This window comes from Rhincodon typus, chromosome 26 (genome assembly GCF_021869965.1).
Source record: "Rhincodon typus isolate 14 chromosome 26, sRhiTyp1.1, whole genome shotgun sequence".
NCBI lineage: Eukaryota > Metazoa > Chordata > Chondrichthyes > Orectolobiformes > Rhincodontidae > Rhincodon > Rhincodon typus.
The window spans coordinates 24692165-24711040 of NC_063357.1; the positions used below are offsets into that span (position 1 = coordinate 24692165).

Genomic DNA, 18876 nt, shown 5'->3' on the forward strand with positions numbered 1-18876 from the left:
GAATATTCTGAGTATGTGATAATGCATATTTTCACTTTGCAAAGAGGAGTATTGAGAAAGCACTTGTATTTAAATAGCACTCCATTACATTCTTAATATCATTAGAACCCCGACAGTGTAGAAACAGGCCACCCAGTAAGTCCACACTGACCCTCAGAAGAGCATCCCACCCAGACCCATCCCCCTACCCTTTCCCTGTATCCCCACATTTCCCAAGGCTAACGCACCTAACCTACACATCCCTGAACACTATGGCCAATTTGCGTAGCCAACCCACCTAACTTGCACATCTTTGGACTGTGGGAGGAAACCAGAGCACCCAGTGGAAACCCACGCAGGCACGGGGAGAATGTGCAAACTCCACACGGACAGTCGCCCAAGGGTGGAATTGAATCTGGGTCCCTGCTGCTGTGAGGCATCAGTGCTAATCACTGTGCCACTGTGTTGCAACAAAGCGTTTTACAGCTGATGGATGACACTTGGACTGTCATCACTTTTGGCAACTTTGGTCTCCAACTTTTAATGATAATCAAGTTAACAGGCAAAACACTGGTACAACTCTTCACGCCTTTCAATAATGCCAAGAGATTCTTTGCATCACCTGAGTTGGAGGACGGGTTGATAATGCTTCACTACAGCACTGAACATCTACTAACTGAGATGAACTTACATGTGTAAATCTGTCACAGTAGGTTTATTTTTGTTTCCTTGATATTGTACATTTAATATTTTTGTTTTGGTATTTTTCAGATTGTTTGACTGGCTGGTAAAAATTATAAATGGCTCCATATGCTCAGATTCTTTCAGGTGGACAAGTTTTATAGGTAATTATGATGGTTGTATAATATTCAAAGCTTGGAATTGTCACTTACCTGGTCCTTTACATGGCTGTGTTAAGAGAGTAGAACAAGGTGATATTCTAGACAAATTTCCAATCAGAAAGTGATCTGGCAGGAGAATAGAAGGGGAAGACTACTTTGTGGAGGTACACCCATTTAACAGAGAGCAATATGTCACAAATTTTCTTAATTTTAAAAGCACATCATTTATGTCTAATCTAATTTATGGAGAATTAATTTTATGATTTTTTTTCCTTGATTCTAAGCACTGGGTTGAGGCTGGGACAAGTGTCCACTCCTTTTAGTTAGGGCATTTTTTTTCAAGGATTTTGTTATCATCTGATCAATCAAATTGCCTTAAGTTGCCTCCTGATTGTTTTAAAGAAAATTTGCAATGCTTTGTGAGTAAGTTAAGTTACAAGAATTTTGTGTAGAGAATGGTGATCAGTCATAGGCTGTAGTGTTTTGACAGCATGGCATCCCATGCCTTGCATCTTATTTATAAATTAAGCGTTAATTCAACAAATCTGATCGATTGCACAAGAACAGAAAGAAGCATCTCTCAAGAGACAAGTGGTTATAGAGATTGAAGTAAAAAGAACAAGTTGAATGCTTATCTTAGAATGTTTATAGGGCCACTTTTAATTTTTAAAATGATTTGTTATAAATTGAGCAAAACAAAATGATGCTAAATATTTTCTTGTTTGTGCAGGTCTGTTGGATGTATATGGATTTGAATCATTTCCACAAAATAACCTGGAACAGCTTTGTATTAACTATGCAAACGAAAAGCTCCAGCAGCATTTTGTGGCACATTATCTCAAAGCGCAGCAGGTATGCAAGCTTGGTGATCCAGTATACTGTTAATATTATGCAACACAGATGCTTCATATGGAATTCTTTGTATTACTTTGTAGGTGGAAATAATAAACTTGTAATTAATCACTGTGAATGAGCAAAGTTTGTTAGAATTTAATATGAAGCTTGAAACTTATGATGTGTTAAAATAGGATGCGGGAATTCCAGTTATTATTCCATATGCAGAAAAATCTGTTTAAAGCTCAGTAATAAACTGTTGTAAGATTCAGTCTTTATTTGTGTAGACATTTGTTTTTTATTCCCAGTCCCTCTTTTAGGTTCAAATGTTTCTCAAAAGCAGTACAGAAACCTGTAGAAACAAAGTGTTTAATTGTTTATTAGAAATGTGAGATTGTTATTACTAAACTCAGTAACATTTAACTGAATCTATTCAGTTAAGTTTTGTACAATGAAATCTATTACAAGTAGCTGTAATTCTGTTAATTTTACACGTGAAGAGAACAGGGAAGTAACAAGAGACTGGCAATAACATGCAAACAACAGTTATTGCAAATGAGATTTGGCTCATTTTCTAAAAAACTTGCCATAGTTTTGCACTTGATGTTTTCATCCTCTGTTGTTCTATTCTTTAGGAGGAATACACTGCAGAGGATCTGGAGTGGTCTTTTGTTAGTTACCAAGATAACCAGAGCTGTTTAGATCTGATTGAAGGAAATCCCACCGGCATCTTTTCCCTTTTAAATGAGGTTGGTTGTTTCTCAAACTTGTCCTTTGTAAGCATAAACTAAATAGAAAGCACAGACTGAAAGGTCATAATAGTTTGGATCTCTGTTAGTTGATTTGCATTTCTTGCCTTTGATGAAGATAGAAAGTGGAAATCTTTTGAGAATTTTCAGTGAACTAATTGCCTACCATTGTATAGGACATCTCCTAAGAGCAGTAGACAGTGCCAGCTGAAATAAAATCTCAAGAGTTTTCTAATCTTTCTTTCCCATTACCTCAAAAGTTTGGAATTTCTTACTTCCTTAAATCTCTAATTTTGCCAAAAGTCTTCATACATTCAAAATACACAGTTGATGTAACCTAATAGTTAACTTGTAATTTGTCTCCTTTTGCATTCCAATTTTGGCACTGCGTAGGGGTTGTTTAGTTCAGTGATAGCTCTTTCACCCAAGTTAGAAGGTCGATGTTCAAATCCTTTGGGATTTGAGTGCATAGTGTGGGTTGAAAGTTAAATACAGTGCTGAATTGTCAGTGATGCAGCTGTACAATGGAATGTTAAGTGGAGATCATATATGCTTATTCAGATGTATTCGATGGCATTATTTGAGAAGCAACATCTCAACTGATATTTTTATGTAAAATTTATTTCAAGGAAACTGCTCAACTAGTTGATTCTAATGTTCATTATCTACATGGCCTCAACGTTGCCTCTCATTTTCCCATATAGGACCTTTCCTTGCCCTACTTCATCTAACCATTTCTATGTAAACTTTTATTCCTTTCACCCCTTCTGGTATACTCAATCAGCATCCTTGTAAAGGCATCTATACTGTTTGCCTGAAGAGCCCCATATGGTAGGAAACTCTGCGTTCCACATTTATCCACCAAACAACAACACTTAAAAAAAAATATTGTTTATTGGTTTGTAAGATCTTGCTATGTGCAAACTGGCTGGCCTGCATACCTAGCAACAGTGACTGCACTTCAAAGAGTAATTGGGTGACTGCCTAATTTTCTGAGTCTCCTGAGTCTTCTGAGGAGGTGAAAGGGATTTTATAAATGGAAAGAAAAAGTTCTAAGGAAGGGTCACTAGACCCGAAACATTAAATCTTATTTCTCTCCACAGATGCTGAGTTTCTCCAGCAATCTCTGTTCTTGTTTTAGAAATGGAAGCTTGATTTTTTTTTTTGTTTCTCTTTATTATTCCATTTCATTCATTTTCTTTGCATTCACTTTCTGGTTTCTCAAAAGTTGTACAAGCTTATGTTGTATATTCTGTTTGAAATTGGGAATGAAATGCTTATACCTGCATAAGGTGTCAATGCACAGATGTTGGATTAATAAAATAATCTGAGGTACTGAGTTACTAGTTTACTTTTTTATTAGCATTCCAGGGAAGTATTTACACTAACAATCTAACTCTGGTAGATATGAGCAAGCATAGACTCCAGTTATCTTCATCAATTATTGTCAGGTGAAGTTTCTTTCTTGAACTGAAAAGGTTTCCTTCAAAATTTAGTTTCACCAATTTCACTAACGTTACCCATTCCAAGATCAGTGCTATATTTATTGAACATGATATATAAGTATCTTTTTCCCCAACTGGCCCCTGGTGGTATTCACGTTCCCAATAGTCTTTTCCCATCCTCCAATCGTCTAACTCTCCTGATATAACCTCTATTTCTTTCTTCCTCAAGTGCTTATCTGACTTGCTCTTAAATGCAACAGTGCTTTTTACCTCAACTCCTTTTCTGGTAATGAGTTCCACATCCTAGCTGCTGTGTCTTTTTTTTGGAAAGTTACTCCAGTTTCCCTCTTGAATTTGTTAGTGCCAATCTTTTAACATTAAGTTTTGGTAATTTCACTTTCTTTGCATTTACTATTTCAAACTCCTTCATTATCTATTGTGATGACACAATGACAGACAGCCAAACCAAATCAACCTTTCCACCTCTGCATTTGCAACACGATAAAATTAAAACCTTCAATTATCCTCAAAATTGACCCCAATGGTTCCTAACCAGACTTTTGAATAACAATCCCAGACAAAGTGGTTTCATGGTCTATGGATCTTTAAGGATCTTTGCTTTCAGCCCCATTCACATAAAAGACGGATGGACAGATAAACAAGCACAGTTAAGGGATAAATAAAACAAAATAACAAAACTGGCCAGATTAGTTAAGTGTTTTCACAATGCATTGTTTCACCCGCATAGATGATGGTTTCTTGGCTGATTTTCTAAAAATGTCGATAAGTGTCGTCTTTACAGTTCACTCAGAAAAAGGCAGTAATACTTATAACTTGGTTCTCTAATCTCTGAGCTTCCAAGAACTGATAAGGGAGTAGCTTTCAAATCTTCAGGCTGTAGCATCAACAGCCAGATTCCTTTTTCACAGAAAACACAGTCCAACACTGAGTTCAAACTCTGACTAATCGCTGACACACAGACTGGTAAGTAGGACATTGTGGAAGAAACATTCAATATCTGCCAATCTGCTTGAGCATAAGGTCTTTTCCAGACTTGCTGGAACCAGTTCCCAGGTAGAGATCTCATTAATAGGCAATTTCTGCTATCTGTTTAAACATAATTCTCTTCCCTGGTGTCGAAGCATCTGCAGAACGTTTTGGTCTAATACTAAACTTAGTGTTGGAAATAGGTAGTCTTTGTGACAGCACAAATATGTGGTCAGAAGCTCAACTCCGATTTGATACCATGATTGCAACAGACTGGTTTGGTCAGTTTATCAGGCCAAATATTGGGAACGCCAAAGGCATTGTTTTTAGTCCTTGCTTCATTTCCAAGTTACCTACTATATCCTTCTCCCTGGTAACAGGGAGACTAAACCAAACTTTGGCCCTGCTGCATTCCTCATTTTTACCTTTATTACCCACTCGTAAAGTCAAACAAACGGCTAACTGTTTTCTCACACTCTACCCTCCATAAACTCGAAATCGTCTAAAACTCTGTGGCCCTAATCTTAACTTGCACCAAGTCCCATTACCTTCCATTCTTGTACTTCTTGACTTACTTTGGCTTCCAGTCAAGCTAAATCCTGATTTTTAAATGAATATCCTTAGTTTAGTATCTTTCATGACCTTCTATCTCCTTTAGCGTCACAGCCCTGTCCGATATTTCCACTCACCTAATCCTCGCCTCTTGAACATTTCTAATTTTAATCATGCCACCGTTAGTGGCAATGTATTTGGTTCCTTATGCTCTTGAATTCCCTCCCAATGGCTCTCTGCCTCTCTACCTTGCTTGTCTCAGTTAAGACACTGTGATATCTACCTCTTTGGCCAAACTTCAATTAATATTTCTTTATGTAACTTAATATTTTGCTTTTTTTCATGCTCCTGTGAAGTGGCTTGGCACCTTTTGTTATATTGAAGATACTTAAATTCTCCTTGTTGTCACTCAGCCTTCTCTTTTTCCAGGAAAAAAAGGCTTCAGCCTTTTCTGATCTCTGTATCCTCTCAGATCTGGCATCATCCTTGCAATTTTTTCATCTTTTCTGATTCTGTATCCTTTTTTATAACATAGAGACCAGATCTACTAAGCACGTCTCTTAAATTCCTTTTCTCTTGACTGGCTGGCTACACAAAGTGTGAGATGGCTGCTGCATGAAGGGACTCGACATTGATCATAGAATTTGAATTAAGCATCAGATCTCACCCAAAGTGCTTAACAGCCAGTTAATATTTCTGAGTGTGGTGTCTGCTGTGGTGTAGGAAGGATGCTATGTTTAGCACAATACATTTGAACACAATTTTGTACAATGCGCAGAATTCCTAATATATCAAAATTGACTCACATTGTGCGAAATAAAATTCGTCTTCATACTTTCAAAACTGACTTGAATTTTTACCTGATTTCTGCAGTTTTGTTAATCTGGCTCCTATAAACAGAGATGTGTTGAGAATTTATTTACCCAACAAATTGTAGTGATGGATTGTATTAATGATAAGTAAATGCTCAATAATTCTTCATTTAAATTTATTCAGAATCTGTCTTCCTCTAGGAAAGCCGCCTTAACCGACTTTCTGATGCAAACCAATTTAAAACTCGCCTTCAGGCAGCTTTGGCGAGTAACCGTTGTCTGAGCTGGAATGTGTTTAGCAAGGTTCCCAATTTTGTAGTGGCTCATTACGCAGGCAAGGTTAATTACCAGATTGAGGGAATGATGGAAAAGAACAAGGTAAGGAAAATTGAGCACTTCTGACGTATTCACTGAAGACTAGATTAATCAGGTTTCATTTTGACATGCCATTATTATTGCATTAAAATGTCAGTCTGCATTATAGGAACGAAACCCCTGCTTGGGCCTTGAACTCCACAGCCTTTTCATTTAAAATAGTGTCTGATGAAAGTAATATTTGTCTTGGCTATTTTCTTTAGTAGTTCACCTAAAACATATTTACACTGAGCTTTAAAACAAATGTGTACATACATATTGTGTGACAGGAGTCAGATATGATTTCTCTGGTACACTATTCTCTTTATAGAGGTCACTATAGGGAAGTGCTGAGCAAAGGTGAGGGATTTATCCATTTTGAGGAGAAAATAGAATAGTATCTGTTAATATTATTCAATCTGTATAAAGTAATTGTGTGGTTTGAAGGGACCGAGAAAGATTCCATTTTACTTTTATTCAGCAAATTAATGGAGTTGTTGTATTCAGTAGATGATATGATAACTTGCCTTTGATAGCTGAGGCAGAGAATACAAGAGCAAAGTGGTTATGTTGGAACTGTGTAAAATGCTAATTAGGGCACAACTGGTATATTGCTTGCAGTTCTGGTCACCACATTATAGAAAATACATGACTGTACTAGAGAGCGCGCAGAGGAGATTTATCAGAATGCAGCTTGGGCTGAAGGGCCAGAGCTATGATGCAAGTTTGGATATGTTGCAGTTGTTATGAGGGACATAGATCGGGTGGATAGAAGGCCCTTTTTGAAAGGTGGAGAGGTCAATAAACAGGGGTGTGGATTTTAGGTAAGAGAACAGTTGAGAATGTATTTCATTCAGAGAATGGTAGAAGTCTAGAACTCACTGACTGAAAAACTGGTTGAATCTGGTAACATTTAAGATCATGGGTTGTAGGAGCAGAAGTACGCCATTCAGCCCATCAAGTCTGCTCTGCCATTCAATGGGATCGTGGCTGATCTGTTGATTGTCAATCCCACATTCCTGCCTTTTCCCCATAACTCTTGATTCCATTAATGATTAAAAATCTGTCTATTTCAGCCCTGAATATACTTAACAACATAGCTTCTACAGTGCTCTGCTGTAAAGAATCCACAGATTCACAACTGTCAGAGAAAAAATTCCTCCCTATCTCTGCTATTAAATGGTCCATATTTAGACATTTAATTGCTCTAGTAGCCTCCAGTTAAAAGCTAGAAAAGAGGCCGAGTGTTGTCAGATCTTCATTGGTGGGTGCAGACATGATAGGCTGAATTGGTGCTGGAAATGTCTGAGTCAGTGATGGCACTATACAATATTATTTCTAAAAGATAAACAATTCAAAAACTTAATAAATTGTAGCGTTTTAATTTGTACAATGGTGCCAGTAACTTACACACAAGTACTTTTATTAGTTATTTTAAAACAATGTAATATGGATGGTTGAATTAAAAAAAGTCAGTAAAAATATTTATGAAGTGTCTTTTTAATGTAACTCAAAAAATTGTGCATTAATGGCATAATTCTATGGAAAAAGTAAACACAGCAGAGCACCACAACTAACAATTTAAATATTGGAATGTTGTACTAAATTCCATTTTAATAGAACTATAGTTTATTAAAGAGCTTTGCTGTTTCCCTTGCTATGGCACCATGCTGCAGATGGACCATTATATATTTTGTTAATCATTATGTTCATGCATTAGGATCCTGTTCCACCAGAGCTGATGCAGTTATTGGAGAAATCTCAGGATACCTTATTGAAGGAGCTATTTCCTGTTGGAGAGAAAGAACACAATGATAGTAAAGCTCAAAACAAAGCAGTTACTGTGGTCTCCAAATTTAAGGTCTGTTTGTATTAACACTGCATTGATGTACCTGCCAAATACAAGATGAGTCTCTTCTATTACTATTGTCCAATGTTTCGCCATCCCTCTCTTTTCCTGCAGAGTTCATTGGAAAACCTGATGTCTATATTAAACAGCACCACACCTCATTACATCAGATGCATCAAGCCTAATATGGACTGCAAACCTCTCCTTTTCAAATCAGAGGAGGTACTGTCATAAAACAAGAAGAAAATGTATATGTTGGTGAAGATACAAGCAATAAATTAGTTTTGCTTATTCACATTAGAATTTGGCTTAGTTTGACTTAGGATTGATTATCTCTATGTTGGCATATCTGCTTTCAGAAGATATAAAAGAGTTTTGGTTTAATAAAAAGTTTTTAATCTTACCTTGATGCATACTTTTAGTTAGTGTTGGCAGTTTAATAAATGATTTTTGTCTCTAGTTTTAAATTACTAACAATTTTAAATGGAGATGCTAGCTTTATTTAGGATATGCACAAGATTTAGATGTTATGTAATGTTTAATAAAGTAGTATTTCTGAGTTTAATATTTTTGTAAAACTATTGTTTTGCAACATTTAAAATCAATATATTATCTTTGTGTACAATTTTACTATAGGTGCACCATGCTTTTGGAATTTGTCCATGGTGTAGCAAGAAGGAAATTTACATCAAATGTTTGAGAGTACTTAAGCTTATTTTCATGAGTGACCTGTTTGCTTTAGATTCTCAGCCAGCTAGAAGCTTGCGGTATTGTTGAAACAATCAACCTCAGTGCAGCTGGATTCCCTATTAGGTATGTTAGTCTATTGAAAGTTATGCTGTTCAAATGAAAAGAACTCATGGGCTCATTATGTACCACATATTAATAGCTTGAGTAAGTGGAATAATAGATCTTCAATGAATTCTAGTTCTTGATGTATACCTAAACATGATGGAATGCATAATAATGTAATTATGGTTTATTTCTTCCTGATGGTTACAAATAACTAATTGTGGAAATCATATGCTCAAGAAGCTATAAACTGGGCCAGTTAAACACAAAATACTGATTGATTAGACAGGTGATTCCATTGGAAAAGACATGATGTAACATTTGCATTTTAATTGGTATGGATTCAAAATTTTTTTTATGAGGTATGTTTTGTAAACTGTGTTATTGTCCTCACATGGGTATTTTGCAATTTAGGGTCCCATTCCAGCATTTTGTGGAGCGCTATGGACTTCTGAAAACAGATTGGAAACTTAATTTGAAAACTACAGCTAGCTTTAATGGATGCTCTCCTGCAAAAAAGAGGAAAGGTTTGTTATAAAATTTTTATTGATAACCTTAGGAGTATAATTTACAATGTAAACACTAATTGAGCTGGTTTAAACTGTATTGATAATGTTGCTTTATTTAAAGCTTGTTTATTTTTGTACTGTAGTTATGTTTAATGTTTATACTGTGTTTACACTTAGTACTGTATTAGATGTGTAATCTTAATTTTTCTCTCCTGTTTCCTTTGTTTATTCCTTCTCTCTTCTTCCAGTATTTCTCCATTTGAGTTCACCAATTCCTACACTTTCTGTTTGCTGCCTTCAGTTTGCTAACTGACTCGACTTGGCTGCAGTATCTCTGATGCTTTCTGACATCTGCCTGTAATGAAGGTGCTCTTGCCATGGAAATGGATATCGTTTGCCTTTGCAGGTTCTTCTTCAGATGGCAGCACTGAAGCTTTGAACTTCATTGTACAAGACATTCTCACTAATGTATTAACTGGCCAAAGTATCACCTCATCCTTTAAGCCAACTGAGAACAGATCACGTAGCTCATTAGTACATTGTGGCAAAACAAAAGTGTTCATGACTCACAGTATGGTAAGTTGCCTAAATTATTTTGAAAAAAAAAATCTGATTAGAATTTTGATTTTTAATTTTTGTTAAAGCTATATAAGAACAGAAGGAGACTATTCACTTCTTCAAGCCTGTCAGCCATTCAAATCATGCAGAACAGCCATGATCTCAAACTTCATTTCCTTGTCCTGGCTTCATATTGCTTAACACCTTTGGCTAGTGCAAAATATTCAATTCTATTCGATTCTATTGATCTTAGATTTGAAATTACTAATTGAGCTTTTTTATTGCTTTTTTTGGGAGTATTCATCACTTGCGCTGTCTCTGTAACCTATCAATTTCTTTCAAAATCCAAACCTATTCAATTAAATCATCTCCTCTTAGCCTTCTAACTTCCAGAAGACCTCAAATCTAACTTGTGTAATCTGTCCTCAAAACCTCACCTCAGATCCCTTGTACAGCATAACAGCGGATGGGAAGAAAATAAAATGGTAGATGGGAGAGCTGCTCTAGGTTTTGAGGTTTCTTCAGCGCTCAGCTGGATCTACTCACTTCCTTAGGGCAGTAATTGCTGTTTTTTTACAAGTCTTGCATAGTTTTCGGAACTTTTAAAATAAAAAATAAAAACAAAGAAACTTTATAAGAAAGGAGGAGAGGAAGTTTTGGGACAGTGACCACGTGGCAGGGTTGAAGACTGAAGAATTGCATAAGGCTCGGAGATTGGCTTTTTATGATCTGGATGTGTTGGTGCTGAAGGTCAGAAGTTACCTCATCACCTGATGAAGGTGCAGTGCTTTGAAAGCTTGAGATTTCAAATAAACCTGTTGGGCTATAATCTGGTGTCGTGTGACTTCTGGCTTTTTATAAAGCAGCTAAGTATAGTTTCACAGTTGTCAGACTGAGAAATTGCACAAGGGCTTTGGATATTGGATTTTGCTGAAATAACAAACAAGCAGTGCAGTTTCATAGCTGACCTGATAGGTCTAATATCCAGCTTCAGTGCAGCTGCAGAGGTATCAGTGATTTAGAGGAAAAAAAATTGATGTCTGAAGCTACCAGAGAAGAGGACAACCTTTGGTTTTTGAGCCTGATCAGCTAAATGTTTGATTTTTAAGACTTAGAACTTCTAAATCTTTATTTTAGTTATACAAAAAAACATTATGGGTAAGGTGAGAACATTTTTTTCTTATGTTTATACTGTGATCTGTCTTTTGTTTGAGTTTTATTATTAAGGATTTCTATTAAGTTATCCCAGAGCAGTGTTTTTGAGCAGTAAGACTGTGCTAATGCTGTGTTTCTGAGCAAAATATGTTCTGTTTGTTTTTAGGTAATTTCTGGGTCTGTAGATTGTTAAAGGGGCAGAAATGGGTTTTAGTAGAGCGATGAGCTCTTCCTGTCAGATGTGGGAGATCAGGAAGAATTTGAATATTTCAGGAGACTGTCTGCAGGAAGTGTGGTGGCGAATGCTATCAGACTGCATGGATAGGTTGGAGTGGTAGTTAGAGAAGTTTACGAGAGCAAAGGGGTGTGATGAATGGCAGCTTCAGGAAGGTAGAAAAACCGAAGATACAGTCAGGTAGATGGTTGACTGCTAGGAACGGTAGGAGAAGTAACCAGGTAGTGCAGAAGACTCCTGTGGCTAATCCCATTTCAAACAGGTATGGCGTTTTGGATACAGTAGCGGGGGATGGCTTCTCAGGGAAGTATAGCACTGACCGTCAGGTTCCTGGTACCGTGACTGGCTGTGCTGTAATGAGGGGTATGTCAGGTTCCAAGCGATTGATTGTAATAGGGAACCCTCCAATCTGGGGTACGGATATTTCTTTGGCTGTCAGCAGTGCATCAGGATAGCGTGTTGCCTCCCTGGTACCAGGGTCAAGGATGTCTCTGAGATGGTGCAGAATGTTCTGAAAGGGGAGAGTGACCTGCAGGAGTTCATTGTGCATGTTGGTACCAATGACGTACGTAAGAAAGGGGATGAGGTTCTGCAGAGACAAAAGAGGAAACTAGACAGGAGGTTAAAAAGTAAATCCTTGAGAGTAGTAATATCTTGACCACTATTCGTGCCACATGCTAATGAGAGTAGGAATAGGAGGATAGAGCAGATGAATATGTGGCTGAGGAGCTGATGCAGGAGGCAAGGATTCACATTTTTGGACCATTGGGATCTCTTCAGGGGTAGAAATAACCTGTGTAAGAGGGACGGGTTCCACCTGAATTGGAAGGGGATCAATGTTTTTCCTGGGAGACTAGCTAGTGCTACTTGGGAGGCTTTAAACTAGTAGGGGAGGTGGGGGTGGTGGTGTAGGGGGAGCCAAAGCAATAGTGAGAAAAGAAAGTCTGAGTCTGGTACAATAGATAACAGGAGCAAGGCAGACGACAGCATGGCAGAGAATGAGGTAAGACTGATAAGTATAACTGCATTTACTTCAATGTGGGAGGCCTGACAGGTAAGGCAGGTGAACTTCGGTTATGTTTGGGAACAGGGATTGGGATCATAGCTATTACAGAAAAATGGCTCAGAATGGATAGGGGAGTGGCAGCTTAATGTTTCGTGTACAGATGCTATAGGAAGGATACTAAGGAAGACGAGGGGAGGGGGAGTGGCGTTTTTGGTTGGGGATACCATTATGGCTGTACTTAGGGGGGATATTTCTGGGAGATTGTCCAGTGATGTTAAATGGGTGATAATGAGAAATAAGAAAGGGATGTTCACCTTGTTGGGCTTGTTTTGTAGGCCCTCCAGTAGTCAGTGGAAAATTGATGAGCAAATATGTAAGGAGATCTCACATGTCTGTAAAAATGATAGAGTTGTTATGGTAGGGGATTTTGACTTTCCAAATATAGACTGGGACTGTCATAGTGTTCAGGGATTATAAGCACTTCTTAATATAAAGAGAATGTATCGCCAACAAAGGCATGGCAGTTCTCGAAGCTGTGGGTTCAGGAACTAAATTAAGACATTACCAGTGATATAAAGGGGCTAAATGGAAATGTGGAGAGGTCGAAAGATTATTGGGGATGCAGGGATAGCACTTAAGAAGGAAACATAACATATGAGTGGTTCAATGTTAGTCTCAGGATACACAATTATTGAGCTGAATTTATATTATATGTATGAAAGTAGTACTGGAGAAGTTAATAAGACTGAAAGTTGATAAATCCCTGGGACCTGATGATCTCCATCCCAAAGTGTTGAAAGAATGGCTTTGGATGTAGGGCAGGTGTTAGTGGTCATCTTCTAAAAATAATTCCACACAGGCTGGTATCCCGTCACCAAGTCACCCTTTACCTACACATAGAGAGTCCTTGGTAATGATACACCTTCCTCAGACTGAACGGAGCCTTTGACACTCCTGTTTATATCTGTCAGCTAGGACTCCCTAATTGGACCAGATTAACAGCCCCCATCAGGGAACTCGTACTCTGAGGCCCAGCTGGCTGACCTTGTTGCGGTCGCTACATCGTTCCCTCCCTGAGTCTGAGGGTATAGGCCGGTTCTTCTTTTTTTGTAGCTTCTCCTGGGACGTTTTAGCACCGGGTCAGGTTCATCTAACTTTCCTTCTGATACGGCCGGAGAATAACACACAGTAGTTCACCTGTTGCGCCTGGAGCATCTCGGAAGAAATTCATTCTCCTCTTTGGGAAGCAAAGCCGTTGAGGCGGCAACATCCACCCTGTCGTCTTAGATTCCGAGGTATCCGCGACACTGGATTGAGAGGGAGAACCCTTGGAACAATCGGAAAGGCAGTTGAGGAGCTGGGCATGTTTTGCTCCTGCACCATTTGTGAGTTTGCACCTTTCATTTCGTTCATGTGCTTGTTCAGGATAATTCTCCAGCCCAAGCTCCGGTACAGATGTAGGACCCGGGGCACCTTTGATCACCCTCACTTTATCTTGCAATGGGTGTATCCTGGTATTGTTGACTCTGTTGCTCAAATAGGTCACTTGGGGTGCCTGGAACACACATTTTTCCCTTCGAAGGCGTACACAGGCATGGGAGAAATATATAAGGACTATGTCCAAGTTCTCTAAATGCTCCTTATTGGTCTTCCCTGTTATTAGTACGTCATCTAGACAAATGGCAAACTTGGTAGATCTTGTAAAATCTTCACCATTGTCTACTGAAAGTTTGCACAGGCTTACAATACCTCAAATGGCAGTCTTGTATATTGGTGCAAACCCATATGGGTATTAATTGTAGCATACTTCTGGGCATCCTCATCTAACCGCAGTTGCAAGTATGCATGGCTTATGTCCAGCTTTGTGAAGGACAGCCCCTGCCAGCTTTCTCTATATACCCTCTATGCAGGGGATTGGGTATTTATCTAGCTGCAAAAAGTGGTTTACTGTTGAAAGGCAAAAGAGTGTATAAGTGTAGTTTTCTTATAGTAGCATAGTTTTCTCTCAGATCTGTAGTAAGGGACAAATATATATGTAAGGGTTATAAGTAAGGATTGAAAGAGCTGCTTGCTGCTGCAGAGACAGGCAGCTAATTGGAAGATGGTACACAACGGAACAGGCCACGGGATGTTCCAGGTGGGAAATAAATTAGTCTGCAGATGTTAGTGGCAAGGGGTCAGGGCTAGACACGATGAGTAACTGCATGTTTATTTTTGATAAAGGTTTCAATGGACAATCGCCCCCAGTATGATAGTGTAGGAGCCATATACCACTGATCGTAAACTGTGTGGTGTTGTTAGATTTACTGCTCATACTAGATGTGGGTAGTAACTAATATAGTTTCGGGGTTGCGTCAGCCTGTTTGTGTAGTGGTATAAAAGAAGTACTTACCATTGTATTTGGAGAGAGTTCAAACTCCTGAATGAGTCTTGGACCCTCTCTCCTTGCATATACACTGGTGTTTTGCTTGAATAAATTTCTTACGTGCTGCTTTACTTTGCTACCTCCGAGTCTCTAACTGTCTTTACAGAGGTGACCATTTGTTTAAAATCCCCACAAAGGTGAACTGACCCATTGGGCTTCACAATCGACCGGTGCTGTCCATTCGCAGACTGGACTGGTTTGATGATTCCTTCGCTTTCCAGCCTTCTGATTTCTACCTTCTACTTTTGCTTGTAAGGCAAATAACATTAGCCGGGCCTTGCAGAATTGTGGAATTGCTTCCTGGTCAACATGCAAGGTGGCCTTAGTTCCTTTGACAGTCCCTTTCTGAAAAACTTCTGGGTATTTAATTAGGACTTCAATCAGGCAGCCTTAAGCCAATCAAGATGAATATTTGTCAACCAATTTCACCCCATCATGGTTGGGCCCGCACCTTTTACTTTGCTCGGTGGTAACTGAGCCAACTGCTTCTCATAAGAGACCAGAACCCAAGTTGTACCCTTAACCTATAAAGGCTTCCTGGTATAGGTTCTCAGTCTAGGTGAGGTCTTGCACAAACTTAGGGGTTGGAATCTAGTGCGAATTTTGTTAAAGACTGATTCTGCAATCACTGAAACAGCCGTGTCAGTATTGACCTCTGATAGAACCGGGTGATCGTTAAACTGGATGTTTATTTTGATTGGTTCTGATTTGAATGGTGCTAAGCAGTTTAATTGTTCTAAACCAGATGTAGGTGGACTTTCCAGGACGTGCTTTCTCCTGGATATCGGCCTATGAGTACTCTCACTCAATTTAGATCTAGTAGGACTCTTTTGCTGTGTGGAGTCCGCATACCGGCAGTAACTACAATGGCTTGCCAGCCCAGATCCTGAAGAAAATGTAAACTGTTTGGCTGAGGCTTAGCTTTATTTTGGAATTTTGCTGTGGACCGATCTCGACTCCCTCCTTTCAGGATATGTCCTGAATGAGGCTATGCAATTGTCTTTACTCAAGTGGTGTTCCCCATGCTTGGTTAGCCTGGCGAGGGTGTCCACTTCCATTGGAATACCCTTCAACTCACATTCTTCACTTGCTGTATTTTCCAATGATAAAGCCAGTTGTTGTGCCTGTTTGATGTCCAGTTGGGCTTCAGCTAGTAGGTGCTTTTGCAGGTTACATCATTAATCCCAATTTACTGGGGGAGGCGATGGCCTAGTGGTATTATTGCTGGACTGCTAATCCAGAGACCTAGACAACATTCTGGGGACCCAGGTTTGAATCCTGCCATGGCAGATAGTGGAATTTGAATTCAATAAATATCTGGAATTAAGAATCTAATGATGACCATGAATCCATTGTCGATTGTCGGAAAAACCCATCTGTTTCACGAATGCCCTCTAGGGAAGGAAACCATCCTTACCTGGTCTGGCCTACATGTGACTCCAGACCCACAGCAACGTGGTTGACTCTTAACTGCCCTCTGGGCAATTAGGGATGGACAATAAATGCTGTCTATACAGCGATGCCCTCATCCCGTGAATGAATAAAGAAAAAAAATCTCTTGTCGCCACTAAAACATCTCCACAGAGGTCGGTATCCCGACACCAAGCCACTCTTTATTAACATGTGGAGAGTCCTTGACACTGATCTAGCCCCATCAGAGCCAGCTGTCAAGACTAAACAGAACCTCTGACACTCCTGTTTTTAATCTCCAAGCCTAGAAAAACACATCTTTTAAAGTGATCACACATTCTTCCTCCCCTCCGCACCCCCCCCCACCCCACCCACAACATCAAATTCTAATGTCCTGCCTTCCAGTCCCCCCACACTCTACTCAACTTCACAACACAATGTAATCTCAGTAATAAAGGAGGACAAGGGAAAATGGAGAATTACAGGCTTGTTGCACTGACATCAGAGTAAGGAAAATGCTAAAATGTATTATAAAGGATATAATAACTGGATACTTCGAAAGCAGTTGTAGGGTTGGGCAGATTTATGAAAGGGAAATTGACAAAACTGTTGGTGTTTTGAGAGTGAGAGTAGCAGAATAGATAAAGAGGAATTAGTAGGTATGATGTCTTTTGACTTAAGATAAGCCCCCACACAGGATGTTTACAAGTAGAATTGTACATAGACTGTGGTAATATACTGGCATGGATTGAAATTGATGAATGGACTGAAAGCAGAGTAGGAATAAATAGACAATTGTCAGCTTTGCAGACTGTGACTAATAGGGTACCAGGAGGATCAGTGCTTAAGGCCCAAACCATTCATGATCTATATCAATGATTTTGATTTGGGGACAAGTGCAATACTTCCCAGCTTGATGTTGATACTAAACTGAATGGGAAAATGCAGAAGAGACTTGCAAGGGGATTTAGAATGGCTAAGTGATTGGGCAAGAGCGTGGCAGATGGTATGTAATGTGAAAACAATGTGTAGTTATCTACTTTGGTAGAAAGATGTAAATGTAGAGTATTCCTTAAATGTTGATTTAACCTTGGTATGCTTGTTCATAAGTTGCTGAAAGCTAACCTGAATACAAGCAAACAATTAAGAAGCCAAATAGTATGTTGTCCTTTTATTGCAAGAGCCTTTGAGTACTGTAAAAACAATTCTTGCTGCAGTTGTATAAAGCCTTGGTGAGACCACATCTGGAGTATTGTCTACAATTTTTTTCTCCTTTTGCTAAGAGAGGATATAAATGCCATAGAGGGAAAGCATCAAAGGTTCACCATTTACACCACCAACATTTGTACTGTGTGAGTATAACTGTATGAGAAGAGAGTACTGATTGATTGGCAAATCGACTCTAGTAGAGGTGTTGTCATGGAGACAACTGATTTAGAATTGTTAGTTATGCTCACAATGCACTGCACTTGTGTATGCTGGAAACAACATGTATTAATATGTGTGGCCCTGTTCTTTGCAGATGAAAAGTACATGTGCACTCATTGTATGTGTTTTATCACAAGAGAATAAGTGACAGCCATTATTTGGTGTCTTGACAAATCTGAAGCAATTTACCTTGTTTAAAATATAAACAAAACTTAGCAACTAATAATCAGTCATCGTTAACTGGTGCATTCCCCCTGTCAACTTTTCTATCAATCGGAATCCACACGTTAACCAATCAGCACTCTCCTCTCATACAGCCTAAGTGTTATTTTCCCCTTGGAGTTTCTTTTCAATTATCCTGATGAATCCAAGTGTTCTTTTTTCCAGCAATACTTAAGTTCAGTACTACCAAACGACTAGATTTCTAGATATTAAACATATAAGGTGATATGCAGTAAAATGGGGTAGATGAGGAGGTAGAAGTTCTAGTTAAATGTCAAAGCAGATTGAGGGTCTGAATGACCTACTCCTTCTGTAATTTCTTGTGGTGTTCCTGTGTAGACTCCAGGGGAGGTGATGATCTATTGATATTATCGATTATTGGTAAATTGGACTATTAATCCAGAGGCACAGTTAATGTTTGGTCTCCCAGGTTTGAATCCTGCCACAGTAAATGGTAGAATTTGAATTCAATGAAAATCTGGAATTAAGAATCAAATGATGACCAGCCAAGTGGGGAGTATCTAAATTGTTGGGAAAAACCCATCTAGTTTACTACTGTCCTCTAGGGAAAGAATTTGCCATCCTTACCTTGTCTGGACTACATGTGAGTGTAGACCCACAGCAATGTGACTGAATCTTTATTGCCCTTTGGGTAATTAGGGATAGAGAATAAATTGCTGGCCTAGCCAGCAATGCCCACATCCATGAATGGATAACATCTGGAAACATTCTG

The 18876-nt window shown here is 38.8% G+C and overlaps 1 protein-coding gene across 2 annotated transcripts in view; it reads left to right on the top strand.

Moving 5' to 3' along the window:
- LOC109914804 (unconventional myosin-XIX) overlaps positions 1–18876 on the top strand; it is a 54324-nt gene that overhangs the window by 26617 nt on the left and 8831 nt on the right. Inside the window, exons 12-20 of one of the 2 annotated variants that reach the window (XM_020514412.2) lie at positions 751–824; positions 1552–1673; positions 2291–2404; positions 6402–6578; positions 8275–8415; positions 8518–8625; positions 9146–9216; positions 9610–9722; positions 10111–10280. In XM_020514412.2, coding sequence (XP_020370001.2) covers positions 751–824; positions 1552–1673; positions 2291–2404; positions 6402–6578; positions 8275–8415; positions 8518–8625; positions 9146–9216; positions 9610–9722; positions 10111–10280 — 1090 coding nt within the window. Of the gene's footprint in view, positions 1–750; positions 825–1551; positions 1674–2290; positions 2405–6401; positions 6579–8274; positions 8416–8517; positions 8626–9145; positions 9217–9609; positions 9723–9952; positions 10088–10110; positions 10281–18876 lie in introns of those variants that run through there. The other variant, XM_048612589.1, reaches the window with a different exon arrangement.